This window comes from Cyprinodon variegatus, unplaced genomic scaffold (assembly GCF_000732505.1).
Source record: "Cyprinodon variegatus isolate N-32 unplaced genomic scaffold, C_variegatus-1.0 Scaffold21, whole genome shotgun sequence".
Classification (NCBI taxonomy): domain Eukaryota; kingdom Metazoa; phylum Chordata; class Actinopteri; order Cyprinodontiformes; family Cyprinodontidae; genus Cyprinodon; species Cyprinodon variegatus.
Genome location: NW_015150474.1, coordinates 897,419 through 913,031, shown reverse-complemented (window position 1 = coordinate 913,031; position 15,613 = coordinate 897,419). Strand labels below are relative to the sequence as shown.

Genomic DNA, 15,613 nt, shown 5'->3' with positions numbered 1-15,613 from the left:
CTTTCTTTCTTTCTTTCTTTCTTTCTTTCTTTCTTTCACAATTTTAAAGCACTATAAGCATCTGTGTAGGATTTAATGTGATAGACTAAAACAAAAAAGTAGTTTCCGAACTCATAACCTTTAAAATGAAAGTACTTTGAACATATAAATTTAGGCTCATTACAATGATACTGTTAACTAAATCCAATTTCTTGAATATTTTTTTAATATATTAGATAAAATTTATAGAGGGCGTGGCTTAGTATTATATGCACATGTATATCAAAATTCATATGCACTAATAAAAATCCAAAGCAGGAAAGGCCTTTAATCTAATAGATAGTGCATTTAAAAAGATGCCCTTCAAGTGTACAGTTTAATATGTTGATTTCACAGAAAAGTCACAAATAATTTAAAATAACTTTACGGAGCCACATAAAAAACAAACAAACGAAACAACAATAATAGCAGGCATATAATTAAAAAAAAGACAGAAATACAGAATCATTTCGACCACACTCCATTCCAGTAGATGGCGGTAATGCGCATCAATAAGTTGCCATAAAAAAAGAAGAATTAAAATAGTGAGGCGGTTACCGTGGCAACCTCGCGCACAAAAATGACCTCATTACCAATCGCCTCAACAAACAACATGGCGCCTGTTATTGAAATTAACGAGGAGAAGAAAGCCATAACTTTGTGTCATTAGGTAATATTTTGAAAGTTTTTGTCAGAAGATGAAGTCGGACGTGGAGGAGTTAATGCCGAGGCTGCTGCCGGTGGACTGTGGAGAAGATACCGTGGACCTGGACCTTAGTGGACCGCCAAGGAACCCCCAAGAATATCTCCGACAGGTCCAGTACGTTTAGCTCAGAACCTTTTAGTTCAATCCAGTCTATCCTGACACAGGATAAATCCCACCTGCTGCCTCTCACGGTCATGTATTTATCCATGATTTAAGGCTGGAGGCATCACTGTGTCCTGATGTGGTGGTTGCTAAAATCGACCCAAAGAAACTGAAGAAGCAAACAGTTAACGTCTCTGTAAGTGAATGTACACAATGGACCAGGAATTTGGTTATATTCATAAACACAACACAATGCACCGGACTTGATGCAAACAGTAGGGCACATCTCTCTTTCACAAACTTTCATCCTCCTAGCACTTTATAACATCTTCCTACGTTACAAACACTAAAGATCATGCATTGTATTGGTACTTTATGACACCCACAACAGCTGCTTTAAAACTGTTCCTTACAAAACCAGTCAAGCTCCATCTTCCTTGTCCTGCTTGACAACAGGATCTCCCATGGTGGCGCTACCATGTACTACAGTGGGAATGTTGTGATGATAAGAAAGAGTAAAGTAGCTTTTAAGTCAAACAAGCAGTTATGGATGAAGTACTCAACAGTAGTACTTGAGTAAAAGTATTAATACTCATAGTCAAGTTTTACTCAACTATAAGTAAAAGTTACTCAGTCAAACATCTACTCAAGTTAAAGTATTGGAAGTATTGACATTTGTAAATACTTAAGTATTCAAAAGTATATGCATTTAAAAGTAGTCCTAAGTAGTCGAAAATACAAATGAACTTTTCTAATATTTTTTTTTTCTGTCTAAATTTCAGAGTAATTTTAAAGAACTGTTAAAGATAGGCTCTGTGTATTTACCCTGATGATCTTTCCGGTTCTTTTTCCTGAAAAGAGATCACTTGGGACAAACTCTTTAAATAACATTTCACAACTTATATGTATTAAATAACCAGGAGACGTGACAACCAATTCTAATATAAATTGTAATCTTACTCAGATCAGAGAAAGTTTAGAGTTTACAGAAGGCAGCTGTTGACCTCTGGGCTCACCTCCCAGGAAGTGGCCCTGATTAACAGTTAAAAAGGCATTTTATACATCTCCATTCTGCCACATCATCATATTTTACATCATACACATTAGCAGATGAGTAGACATCCATGGCTGCAGCCTTATCAAAATATTACACTTTGTTCTTAGCTGAAGGACGCTAATCTCATTTAATTTCCAAATCTTTGCCGCATACAGAATTAAGATTATAACTGTTTATATTCAGACAGAGGAAATGTCCTAGTTAGATTAAAACCTCAGTTCTGACGAGCAACAGGCCGGCCACACCAGGGTTTAATAAACTCACACATCTTCAATGATAATTATCCCAACAGAACCTTGTAACTTCCAGAAACCACCTGATGTGTTGATGCATAGAACTACCTGCTACAGATTCTACACTTGTAAAGAACTTTAGCATAAAATGCAACAAGGGGGCAGATATTTTGATTTTTATTTCTTATTTAAAAACAAACAACAAGAGTGTCTTGCTTCTGCTCACACTGTCACTATGGAATAGAGGTTTTAAGGCTGAATCTGGGTTGGCCACATGGCAACAACTAACACCCTAATAACATTTATAAACTACAATTATGGGGCCTGAGTTTCCCAAATTTGTAGAATATCATAAAATCTCTGAAACAGTGCTGTCCAAATTCAGTCCTTTGGGCTTTTGTCTTGTGTGTTGAAATTGAATTTCAAGAGAGAAAAACAGCAACAGCGGATTACAAAGCTAAGCTGAGGCTAAAGGAACAAGGAACTACCAGCTTCCTCCAAATGAAGTGGAGTAAAAAGCACAATATTTGACTTGAAAATTATAGGTGAAAATTATAAGCACCCCCTCAAAAAATGACCCAGTTAAAGATAATAAAAAAAAATGTAGTTTGTTACATTCCATCACTGCAAACAAGAACATTTATTCTGGCTAACAGAGGTTCATCTGGTCACTTCATATTATGCAGTTTTGTTTTTCTCATAAAAATCCTAATTACATCTATTGATGTAACCCTACAAAACATTTGAGTAATTTCGCAGGATGCTTAATAAATAGCTGGAACATGTTTGTTGTTTTGCAGGTAGCAGGCTGTCTTGCTGCTCCTGTAGGCTTCTCTCCAAGCCTCAGTTGGCAGCAGCACCAAGTCAGTAATTTTTCGGACGTAAGGCTGGTATGAAAAAAACGTTCCTTTTGCATACTATTACTTATGGTTATATCCACACATTTTAAACACCTGATTTATCATCAAAACTATACGTTTATGTATAACTTTGCTTGCCACTTGATGTTTAGAGCATCACTAAGAACAGGACGCACTGGAGTAATCACACTCTGGATGACAATGTACAGATGGTAAGACCACATGTACAGCAGGATGCCGTGGTGTGTTTTTGTTTGGTGATCACCAAGGCGATTTAGAAGCCTTTCAATGTTTTTGTTTTACAGCCAAAGCTGACAGATGAAGAGGGTTGGAAGAGGTTCTGTTTAGGAGAGACGACTTACCTGGGTCCCTCGTCATCTGGTCTCACAGACGCAGCCCAGGAGCCAGCACTGGACTACAGCAAGGTTATTAAACCTCATCCATGAGACTTGGGCTTTATTTGCAGTTAGGAAGAGTTTGAAATTAGTGGTTTTAAGGTCTTAAAATGTATTAAACTAAAACTGAAATTTGTTTTATATCCCATCCAACTGTCTGTGGAATGGCTATCAGAACTTCTCCCCAAAGGTTTAACTGAAGATGCCCATAGTTAGAATGTCCTAGTTTATGCATCATCGTCCTTTGGGCAACTATTTTTTCCAGACTCCATATTTAAACCTGACCACTCCTTAGTTTAATTAATATCCTCAGTGTTTCTACTATAAATGGACTGGTAAAACCTAAGAACTTGATTTTGATCAAATTTGGGATCTTTTTATTTTTAACCCTTAACACTTTTTCATACTATTTAAAAGTGTAGTGGAGGATATTCTTTTTCCGGGTGGATCATCAAAATAAGTGTTCCTCATAATTGTCAATCATGCTGGTGATATGTTTACGTAAAGCCGTCCTACGAGCTCGTCCCCAGGCAGTTATCTTTTTCTGCGCATGCACACTTTCAGGTGTATAAGTGTGGTATTGAAGCTCGCCTTTCTCACCGCGGTTCTTTGAAAATGGTTGAGGTTAGTGAGAGAAAAAATGTCTACGCAGGGCATGAGAAGAAGAGAAAGGCCTCAGAAGAAAGAAACAAGACCAGAGTGTTTTTTGGGAGATTCTTTCCCTTGATGGTGTACACTGAAAGCACAGGTCGGGCTTCCCACGGATTTCTCGGTAACAAAGTTTCTACTCAAAAGCTTGGTATGCTATTTGGAGAAAACCATTTCACATAACCGCTAATAAAATTATCTACCTCTATATTGTAACTTCTCATGGAAGTTAAGTTTATTTATTTTGTGATTTGCATCGTTATTAGTAATATGGTGGCCACAGATCCTTATTTACCCTACAAACATGTCCAAATTTCCCACTACAGCACACACACGCATACAAGCAGGTTCTATATTTAATGTACCAGTAGTGTTATTTGCGGGGAAGCTTTATATATAAATATGGGTCAGATGAGATCCATCCGAGCGATCGTCTTATCATTGCGTCCCCGTACATTCCGGGAGTGGGCGCAGCTTTTCAAAAAATTGTGAAAATCCTCCACTATACCTTTAAGGATATTATAGAGACTTGTGGTGGGAATGCTCTTTTAATTTAATGAGAACATAGGATATCAATTTACTAATTATGTTTGTGTTCAGGTTGGATTTCCTCCCTTGCTAAGCATCATTAGCAGATTCAATCAGGTAAGTTTTGTGCTCGTCACCCCAGATTCCTGCTTTTTAACTGTTGGTTTATTTTTTTGGCTCTGTGTATCTTCAGTCCACAGTACTGATGCTGCTGGACATCCTAATCAGTTGGTTTGAAGAAAGAGAATTTGTCCCACAGCTGGTGAGTTTGACAAACTTTTCACTCCGGGCTTTCTCAGCTGGTCGATGACGCCACGTTAACTACTGCAGTTCTAGTTTAATAGGCATGTAACCATAAACCTCCACATCATCTGCTCACTCGGCTCCCAAATTGTCTTATATGGTTTCGTATCTCCTGCATTACAACAAAGTTTTTATTTTTTAACCCATCTATAGGGCCGTTGGTTGTATGCTCTTTTGGCCTGCTTGGAGAAGCCCCTGCTGCCTGAGGCGCACTCCTCCATTAGACAGCTGGCTAGGAGATGCGCCCAGCTTCGGAGCACAATGGTAGGCTGCTGATCTACAGGTTTATAGCTACAAAGCTGAAAGTTTCAGTCATATTCATCCCCTTTATATATGGACACCTTCCTATTTGTTTTATGCTTTCCATAAATGTTTCAATCTTAGACATTACTCACCCCCTCATTGCTTCTATTGTTCAACAGAACAGCCAGGACGATGAAAACCTGCCTGCTCTCAACCTGCTTATCTGTCTTGTTGCAAGGTGACTCAAAACAACCTCTACCATGCATAACATATTTAAAAGTACAATATGAAGTAAAATACAGACAGGAAAAAACAGTTTGTGGTTTTAAACACGACTTCCTTGTCCTTTGCATTATGAGCTCTTCCTTTTTTTTTTTTTACCTGCAGATACTTTGAGCAGGTTGATCTTGCAGACCGTCCAGAGTGAGATAACAGCCGAACTGTTGACTGATTTTACCCTCAAGACCACATGTGCAAATGGATCAGAAGACTTTTTACTCATTATCCAACCAGAGTCTACAGAAGAACATTCAAAGGCTATTCCTCTGAAACATGTTTCAATCAAAACCAGTTACATGACCAGCAATGTGAAAGTAAATTCAGAAAAGATTCTAAAATAAAAGGATTTATAAGATGCAGTCTTGTGGCATACTTTTTTTTTTTTAAATGTCTTTTTCTGACACCATCAAGTGTCTAGGTTTTTAAGTAAATTGTGAAATGTTTAATGATGGCAATTGTTTAGCAGATGGGGGGGAAAAGAAATTTCCCGTTTTAAAACCCGAAAAGTTGGGCTTACATTTATACTGAGCCCAACTGAACACTAAACGCCTTTTAATTATGACTGGATGTCTCATCCTTTTTTTTTTCTCCAAATTTATCCAACTCAGACTGGATGGTAAGAACACCAAATATGAATGCTTGCTTTCTTTAACACATGCACCGATTCTGAATTGGTCATTATGGCTCCTAGATAATTTTCCTTCACAGGGTCAACAATTAAAACAACTTAGTAGGTAGAAAAGGAACTCCAGACTGCCATGAGCCAATCTGAAAAGCATTTAGCCTTCTCCATATTACCTGACAAACACACATGGATGACTTGTAATAATTTGGACTACAGCCTTCCAGAAAACATCTACAAAAACGCAGAGAACGGCTGATAATCTGCGTTCTAAAACAAACTAGGATGAATAAATTTTTCTTAGGGTTGTTTCAAATCATCTGGCTCCTATGCATCAGGAATGTCCAGAGGCCCCTACACTAATCAATAAGATTCCTACTTGCCTGCATTTATGGTAACAGGTTATGCATTTCACACTTTGGTTTAAGTGTCTTTTCCAATTTTTCCAACTCAAATTAAGCCCCAGGTGGCATTCATAATACTTTAAGGTCAGGAAACAGGACTGAACACTTGATCTCCCTACAAGAACAATTCATTTTGAGCTTTATTTGATTTCCAAGTCAGTTATCAAGTGTACATTGGACTTTAAAGCTTTCTGACAAAACTCACACTGTTGACATCTTTACTAAAAAGTTTAAGGGTTGTAGTAAACTCATTTGCAATGGCAACAAACTGAATATTGATCAGTGATGCCACAGATGTGGGAGTTCATTCAAAATAAAGACAACTGAAAATGTTTCCCTTTAAAACTTTATTTTGAGCAGATCATGAAGTTAAAAAAAAAAAAAAAAATAGATTGAGAATCCAAACAGTTGGATAAAAAGCACACAAGGTGTCAATGAGAATTAACCAAGTTGCAACGACCTCAACGGAACCAAATCCGAATCATTCCTACCAAAACAAATCAGCCGTGCTGTTATAGAAAGAAGCTCCTTTTAGCCCCACGGAGTCTCTTACTACCTAAATATCACGCCAAATTAAAAATGACGAACCATTTCAAATCGGACACATTTGCAGTGACAGTCGATCAGGAGGAAAAAGGGACAGAAATAAGTTTTCCACATATTTTAAACTGGCTACTAACAAACAATGTGGCCTATAAGAAATTTTTTAATGTTTTAAGCTGACTTAAAACTTACAAGAAAAAAAAAAATTGGTGATTTTAGTGAAAAATGCATTAAAACCGTAATCACAATGAACGTAGCAGATTAAGTCACCTTTTTTCAACATCAGCGTCTCTTGTCCTTCCTGTCTCTATCTTTTTGCTCCCTATCACTCCGAGAAGGCCTGCCCTTCTTTTCCTCGCTCCTCCTCCTCTTTGAGTCTCCTCTTCCTGACTTTTGTTGACCTCTCTCCTCTTTCTTCTTGTCTCTGCTTCTATCCGACGGCCTCCTCTTTCGCTTGCCGCCGTCACGGCTCCGGCTGCTGCTGTTGGACGATGAGGAGGAGGAGGATGACGATGAAGACGAGGATCTGCTGGATCCTGAGGATGAAGATGAGCTACCACTGGAGGATGACCCAGATGAAGAGGAGGAGGAACTGTTGCTACGGCTGCGACGTTTCCTCACTTCTTTTTCCTTCTTTCTCCCTCTGACTTGGTCGGCCTCCTTTGTCGGAGCAGGTACCGGGGTCTCCTTGGAATCGGGCAGCTTTTGGAGGACCTCGTTCTCCTCCGATTTTCTCTCCACTGTGGACTCCTGAAGGCTGGACTGCAACTCGCTGTTCTCCTGCACGGGGCTGGCTACATCCTGATTAGGGGTGATGGAGGCCCTTTGGGGTTCTTGGGTTTTAGGGGCAGCCTCCGTCACAGGGGACTGCTCTGCTGGTTCCTGGGGAGCGAGGCTCTCAGAGGGCAGATCACTTCTGTCCGGGGTCTTTTGGCTGCTTACAGCTGCTTTAGAGCTCTGAACATCTGGAGTCTTTTCCTCTTGGATCTCTGTGGACTCCTGCTTCCTGTCTATTTCTATCTCTTCCTGCCGCCCCCCATCTTCCTTCTCTTCTACCTCATTCTCCTCAGACTCTGGACTTGATTCCTTTCTCCCCTTCTCCTTCTGCTCCTCCTCACCCATCTCCTTGCTTCCCTCCTCACTAACCTCCATTGCTTCCTCCTCCACTTCTTCCATTTTATTTAACCCCTCTTCTCCTTCCTCCTTCTCTTCACCCTCTCTCCCTCCCATTTCCTTTCCATCACCTTCCTTATCCTTTTCCTCCTCATCTTCCTCATCCTCTTCTTCCTCTTCATCCCTCCTAGACTCCCCCCTTTTACCTGTCCGCTTCTCTATCTGACCTGCTGGCTTACCCTCCGCCGGGCGGTCCATCCTTGAGGCTGAGCTGCCATCCTGTTCGCGATTCTGCTGTCGCCGGGGACGTGCCTCCATCTTACTCAAATGCTCGGCAAACGCCTCGCGCCTTTCCTCAAAGATACCTAGACAGAGATAACAGCGCATAGGTCAGTGTCATTCATAAAAATGAAACAAAACTCCAATATCTTAAATACCACCATAAAAAAAGGTTAAAGAGTGAAAAATAAAATAAATCTAATCCATTTATTATCAAGTAGGTTAGATCATTTTCCCAACTAAATCTGATTTTCCTTAAATTTTAGAATTGAAAATGATAAATAGCATATAATAGCATCAAAAACTAGCCTTTTTTTATTTTACAACCACAACAAAGAAACCCCAAAATGTTTGCAGCTGGTTGTGTTACAGAGTCAGCTAGTTTATCAGTTATGAGGAGACATCTAGGACTTAAGTGATGAATCAACATCCCTCTGAGCTACAGAAGCCCAATGAGGGCTTTAGGGCTAGAGGGAGAAATGTTTCTTATGCATTAGATGTATCATGACTAAAACGGAGTGCCTTCATTATTTGAAAATTATGTTTTGCTAAAGTGCAGATAAATTACAAATGTAATGTAATTAACTGCCCAGTCCCAATTCCTAGTAGGCAAAAGAGTAGTATTTGAAATGGATCCAAATCTCTTATGTACTAGTAGCAGTCAGGTGCTCTCCACACTTTTACAGAGAACACTGCACTAAAAAAGTGAGCCATTGTGGGAGTCATACTACAGAGTATACTTGTTTTATAGTAGTGGTCACAGTAGGTAGAATCAGCTCCAAATATGTTCCATTAGGCTTTTTTTGGTTCTAGCCCTATGTCATGACATACTCCCAGACATACAGAGCAAAGCTTTTGGACAGTCCTCTTCCAAGCACCTGCTGCTAGATCAGAAACCCCCCTGGCTGGGTTCAGAGTTTAGAGATTACCACCAGTTCTTCCAGGGTTGTGTTCCATGAACAAACTATGTTGAGATTCAAACTTTAGAGGGGGACATTCAGGAAAGAAAGCCACTGACCATTAAGTTTCTTGGTGGATTCTTCGAGGAGTTTCTGCGTGGCGGAACACATCTTCCCAGGCCGGTAGAATATATGAGGCCTGGTTTTAGTGCGGATATATTTCACCAAATGATTATTATGGCAGTTCCACTCCTCTTGCTATGGTTGGAGACAGAATAAATTATATGAAATTCACAGTTTGTTTAGATAAAATGTACATCATTTAAAAAGAAATATTTTCTTACCAGCTGAGCTAATTCTACTTTCTGTTCCAGCAGTCTCAGCTCTGTCTGCTTGGCTCTCCTTTCCTCAAACAGTTCTCTCTTTTCATTCTCAACCTTTTTCCTCTCAGCCTCAGCTTGAACCTCGAGCTTCTGCTCAATCTCTGAACGTCGCTTTAGCTGTGATTTAGACAGAATATAACAAGTAAAAGAGCAAGTTCTGGTAAACACACCCTCTGGATAGGGGTATTCTCATGATGGGGCATTACATTCTCACCTTCTCAGAAGAGACGTTCGATTCTTGTTTGAATTTCTGCAGCGTCCCCATGAGTAGGCCAAACATGCGCCGGTTCCTGACATGTAGATCAAAATGGTGAATATATGCCTTTTACAAGTCCTAAGGCTTGTACCACAAAGTGAACTGAACCTAGCAGGATCTGTCCCAGTCTAAACAATCCACAACAAAGGCATTCAGGATCAGCAGCACCACTAGGCTGGTTATCAACTGGCTAACTCAACCCAGCTGTGACCGTTTTGTGTATGCGCATGTATAAAGGGTGGTTTAGAGGTAGCAGACCAATCACAATCATGAGCACAGCAGGGAGAATGTGCCGCATTTCTCCAGTGCAGAAGAAAAACTCATCTTCCAGAAATACGAGGGGAGAAAAAAAAAAAAAAAAAAAAAAACAGCAGGTGGCGGCATGAAAAGAGACCAAATCAAAGGATTGCTGTCTAAATAAATGCACAAATTAAACATTGGTTTAATTTAACACAGCAATGCATCCAAATCACTGTACTCCATATTTATCGCATCTCATGCCCCCAGCTTAAACCCATCGGAAGTGGAGAGGACTTGGAAAAAAGATTAAATAAAAAAGGAAAACATGTCATCTAGTTAGTTGGACTTTAATTCAATAATGTAAGAACTCCAATAAAGTTGGAAGTCAGAGACGCAATTACATATTAATGTGGTTCATCTGAGAGAAACCATCCTGACGCATCAGCTTTTTTTTTTTTTTTTTAATTGGCAGTCTAACCATCTGTACCCCATTGAGTATGCTTCAGTACAACATTTACCCTTCTTATTTATGCTGTTAGAGCAGTTTGTTGTACAATCAGTTTGAGCGCTCATTGTTTTCTTTTTTTAAAGCTTCATATATCAATTATACAAGTAAGAGAATACCAGAGGTTATACAGGAGAAAACTAATACAGAATAGCGAACGGTATGTCAAAGTGAAGGAAAAAAAAAAACATTTTAAAAACCATTTAATTTGTCAAGAGTACTGTTGGTTTTTGAATTATTCTATTGTAATATTTTGTTTAAGCTCTTTTTTGTGCTCCTAATTAAATTGGGTCTTCAATGGAAGGTCATGTAATCGTTTTCTGAACAGCTGATGGCAGCAGAATCAGAGTAGCTTACCATGGTAATTAGCCTCACTAAAAATGAATCCAGCTTTGTGGTACCGAGAAGTCAGGGTTAAACCTAAAGTTGTCCTGCTGACCCAGTAATCCTGCTTTGTGGTACAGGCCTCATGTGGTGCAGATTTTTCATTTCCCCCCTGGTGTTAGAGCCGTTACCTCTGTTTGCCCTTCTCATCCATGGTTTGGTCCTGGATGAGGTCCCGGCGTGTTCTCTCTTTAGAGGTAGCTACAACAGACGACTGCAACGCCGGCTGAGGATGGGGAAAAAGAGAGAAATAAATAAAGACTAAATGCAAGCCAGCTATCTTTAAGGAAGGAAAAAAAACACATGGAAGAGATATTTTTCGAGTAAAGTAAAACTAAAACAAATGTCACATCTTACTTTTTTGACATCGTCATCATCCTCGGCGTCACTATCGTGACGCACGTCTCTCCTGGCCCTCTGATCACCTGCCAGCCTGCACAGAAAAGTACCATTAAAAAAAAGATACAGACCTGCAGCTAGGATTTACCAAAACATAACAGAAAACTAAAGATATTCACCTGAATTATATGACAGCAAATATTCAAAACAACAAATCTAAGATTTACAGTAGGTTAAAATTAGACTTTTTGTAATATATTCCTAAAGAGATCAGCAACAATTCACCCAGTCCACACATAACCTCAGGAATCCATAAACAAATCCATGTGTAAAAAAAATTTGACAAATGAAAGCAGCTACAAAAGGCCATGAAACCCGGTCAATTGTCCCCCTGTAAAATAAAAATAAATCCTGGATTTCAAATCAATATCTTTTGGTTCAGTTCCATTTGAATTTCTATAGCAAGACAACATGCTGGTGACTTTCATTTCATTTTGTAAGCAATAAATAAAATATGACTATTTTGGAAACAAAAGACCATCAAAACATGGGAACAAATCACCCAGACAACAGAGGGAAGAGGAGACCGCATCCTGAGCACAGACAGTAGCATTGGGGAATCAGTCCAAGAACGGCAGCTGAAAGAGCACCATAACTGACAGTCAGCAGAGTTATGGTGCAAAGTACAGAGGAGCAAAGTGAAAGTTTGGCCAAGTCCACCAGGGGGAAACGGCACCAGGACGAGGAAAGGCTACAGCTGACCGAGGATAGCTGGGCCAACTGTGGAGGATCCAAGGAGCACAGCAGATTGAACAAGAGGATGAGCACCGAGAGACTATGCCTAGCCGAGGTCAACCTCTAGATCCTAACTCTGTAGGTGGTAGAATGACAACGGGGGAACAGATGAGCCTATGGGCAGGCAGCACCAGAGAGGGGAAGAGAAGGCGACTGCTGGTCAATGTTGATGCTGGACATAGGATAATTAAACAGTTCTTCTATGGCTAAAGTAAAACACTTTTTTTTTTAAAAAGCTCTTTCATTGCGATAAAAAAAAAAAAAAACTAGTCTCCGCTGCCTCCTCCACCAAAACTAAGGTCAGTTCATGATACTTTCTCATCTTGTAATATTGATTCTAAATTGTAGAATGTCAACGTACATGAGACTGCAGTCTAAGGATTAATGGATCTGATGCTGTGATCAGCAGATGTTCAGCTTGTGATTTGGTCTCGACTCCCAAAATCCTGGGACCAGTGCATGTCTAGAGAACTAGCAAAACCTGGATATCCACTAGTCCCGTTTTCAAACTAAAGTTTATAATAGGGGGAAGGGTCAGACTACTTTTAACAATTGATTAATATATAAACATGTACAAATAAAACTTATCTTAATTTTTTGTTTCGAATAAAGTCTTTAATTCATCCAAAGAATATCTGATCTCCACGCTTTTTTGCACAACTGAGGTATCAAGTCTGAAATGAGTATGTTGGTCTTAACGCTAAATGCCAAAGAAGATCTCACCTCAGCAGAGCTCCCTCGATGTCCCTTTGTTTGGCAGGGGGGCCACCACTTCCCATATCAGAGAGACTGCGTCTAGACAAAATATTAGGAACAATGAAGAGGTGACGTTTAGGAGAAATAAAAACTACTGTCTTGTTATTTTACTAAACTTAAACCAGTTTTGTTCAATTCAATTTAGAGAAGGCAGCATTGTTCTTTGCAGTCACACTTTGACGTCTAAACTTTAGGATGCAGACCATACGTTTGTACAGTGAACTCGAACATGAGATATTCATAGACTAAGTGCGTGCATTTTTTGTAGCATGTGTTAATTACAAATGTTAACCATTTTAAAGTATTTCTGCTTAGAATAAGAATAAAAAAATATATTTCGGACAAATTGCCTGCTTGAAAACACTGTAGCTTATTTTCAACCCTGCACGAATGAGACTTCAATTAAAAGAAGATAAAAAGGAGTATGTAAAATCAGTAAGCTGTTTTTTTTTTTCTTCATTTAGTTTAATGCAGAAGCTGTGGCATTGGACTATAAATTTATAATTGAAATTATATGAGTATTCCCCAGCGATATAAATAAGGAAGGCATCATCTGAAATGTTATCCCCCTCCTCCTTCAGTTGATTTCTAAATGTGATCGCCTCCATCATTACCTGAGGAGATTGATTCCTCTGCCTCTACCTCCTCCTAGGCCTGCCATGGGGCCGCTGAGCCGACGGAGCTGACCCGGTCTGTAAACATGGGAAAAACAGAGAGTCAACAGAATCACCACTGCAAGATAACACCAACCAGAGAGGAATGAATAAGTACTGCTCCACTCCTTCACTGAGAGGGGAACAAATCTGCGATACCAAACAGGGAGGTGACATTCAGTTGATTGACTGCTATGAGCGGAGTAGGCCTACTATGTTCTGCTCTTATTATAATACAAAAAAGAAATACTGTTAACAGAGAATTTTTATATTAACTAAATTATACTGAGTACAGTTACAATTTGCATGTCGAAAACAGAGGGAGGTTATTACTTCCAGCAGACTGACTACCCCCTCCTGCTAATGAAGTTAGCACACACCGCCGAAAAATTAGGAGCCTTAATAACACCCGTTAACCGAATAAAGCAAATCCATGTTTATCACCCGCGTACCGTGACTCATTGGGGTCCCGTCCAGTCAGTTTACGAATATTATCGTCCACATTTTTCAAGCTTTCTTTGGCTTTTTCGAGCTGGTCCTGCAAGCTCCGCACAGCCACCGCCATCTTGCTTTCCAGTTAGCGCGAATCACGCGTGCTTTTCTTCAGTTTCGGTGGCCTCTTCTTCTTCTGCTGTTTAAAGTAACAACTGGATCTTGCGCTCTGCCGCACCCTGCTGCTTAGAAACGGAATTGCAAAAAAAACTGCTTTTTAGAAAAAAAAACTGCATTTTGTTGGAAGCTGCTTTAAAAAATAAAATAAACAATCATTTAAGTGCTCTCATCATATCCGGCACAAAACAATTGTTTATGTACACCAGAGAGCTTTCCTTTATGTTACAAAGTGTAAATGTTGTCTGTGTACAATCAAGAAAGCAAAAGATTTTGGCTCTAATTGATGGTTATTTCTTGTTTTCTAACATTTACTATTGAAGTAGTGACTGCAACCCCCCCCATTTAGTCTTAGTCCCACCAAAATTACAGTTTTTTTTTTCTACCGAGTTATGCTCTGTCTTGTTTTGATAAATATGAAAATAAAAAAAATCTGTAAGAAGTACACTAACTCTGAAGTACACTTATGCTTGCAGACCGCAAGCAGCAGAGGCAGCAGCTGCTGGAGTTGGAAAAATTGAAGTTTTGCTGCTCGACGCACCACATCAACCACTCACAGAAGCTGATCTGGGAGCTGGCAGGGAGACTGACAGAGTGATGCAGATCACTATGATCCCTCCTCTGAAATGATTTATTAACACATAAATTAACTTAAAATGTCAAAACCTGCTGGCAAAATATGTTCGCTTTTATTATTCTGGTTATTCAGTTTGGATTACGTACACGAAAAAAAAACGCATTCCAGCCCCTGCAAAGAGGAGACCGGGCCAGGAGCTCCCGTTGATAGGGATTCCCAGTGACAGTTCACCGCATGTGTACTCGGGTCTGAGCGGCTCCGACAGAGAAATAATATTTGAATGCAGGATCGTAATCTCGGTGAACTGACTGCACAGATGTTTTTCAAGTGGATTTTCTCAACTACTTTTTACCCACTTATAACAGCAAATATAGCTGCCATTGTTACAGGCAAAGAAAGGATAGGGCTGCTCTATGAAGGTTAGTTTGTTTCAAAACTATTTGTGCATTGTAAGTGTGAATTTGAAGTTGTAGGGAGAGTTACATTCTATGTTTTGTATCTGTAGAATAAAAAAAAAAAAATCACAACTACAATTTTTTTACACCAAATTTTAAGTACAAGTACACAAATTCTGATCTACAAGTTACACATAAAAAACCTCTTACATTCTCAGTTCTGCTCCAAATGGTCCAGAACTATTGTTGCAAAACTATTTGTGCATTGTAACTTTGGTGTTTTGTAATTGTATATTTTTTAATCTGTCACAATTACAAAAAAAGTTACACCTCTTGAAATTCTGTAGTACAAGTACACAAATTGTGTTCTGTGAGTTGCACATCAAAAATGTCTTCCATTCAAGAAGGTGGAATGGTGCAAAACAAATTCACGTGTATTCAAATCTTAAAAAAAAAGATTTTAATAATTTGTTTAATTTGTTTTAGATC

General features: G+C 39.3%; 2 protein-coding genes across 2 annotated transcripts; one reads left to right on the top strand and one right to left on the bottom strand.

Annotated features, from left to right (window-relative positions):
* The first annotated feature begins 599 nt into the window (after positions 1-599).
* gemin2 (gem nuclear organelle associated protein 2) lies at positions 600-5,722 on the top strand. The gene is made up of 10 exons (XM_015390227.1): positions 600-838; positions 941-1,022; positions 2,917-3,006; positions 3,129-3,188; positions 3,282-3,401; positions 4,620-4,664; positions 4,741-4,809; positions 5,004-5,114; positions 5,273-5,331; positions 5,481-5,722. Exons 1-10 carry the CDS (start codon positions 717-719, stop codon positions 5,518-5,520), a joined length of 798 nt encoding a protein of 265 aa, XP_015245713.1. The 5' UTR covers positions 600-716; the 3' UTR covers positions 5,521-5,722.
* Positions 5,723-6,722: 1,000 nt separating this feature from the next.
* On the bottom strand, positions 6,723-14,153 carry pnn (pinin, desmosome associated protein). Its single transcript, XM_015390861.1, has 9 exons — positions 13,996-14,153; positions 13,505-13,582; positions 12,858-12,929; positions 11,358-11,433; positions 11,132-11,226; positions 9,830-9,905; positions 9,577-9,732; positions 9,352-9,490; positions 6,723-8,419 (listed from the first exon to the last, which is right to left on the bottom strand). Exons 1-9 carry the CDS (start codon positions 14,106-14,108, stop codon positions 7,224-7,226), a joined length of 2,001 nt encoding a protein of 666 aa, XP_015246347.1. The 5' UTR covers positions 14,109-14,153; the 3' UTR covers positions 6,723-7,223.
* Positions 14,154-15,613: the final 1,460 nt, after the last annotated feature.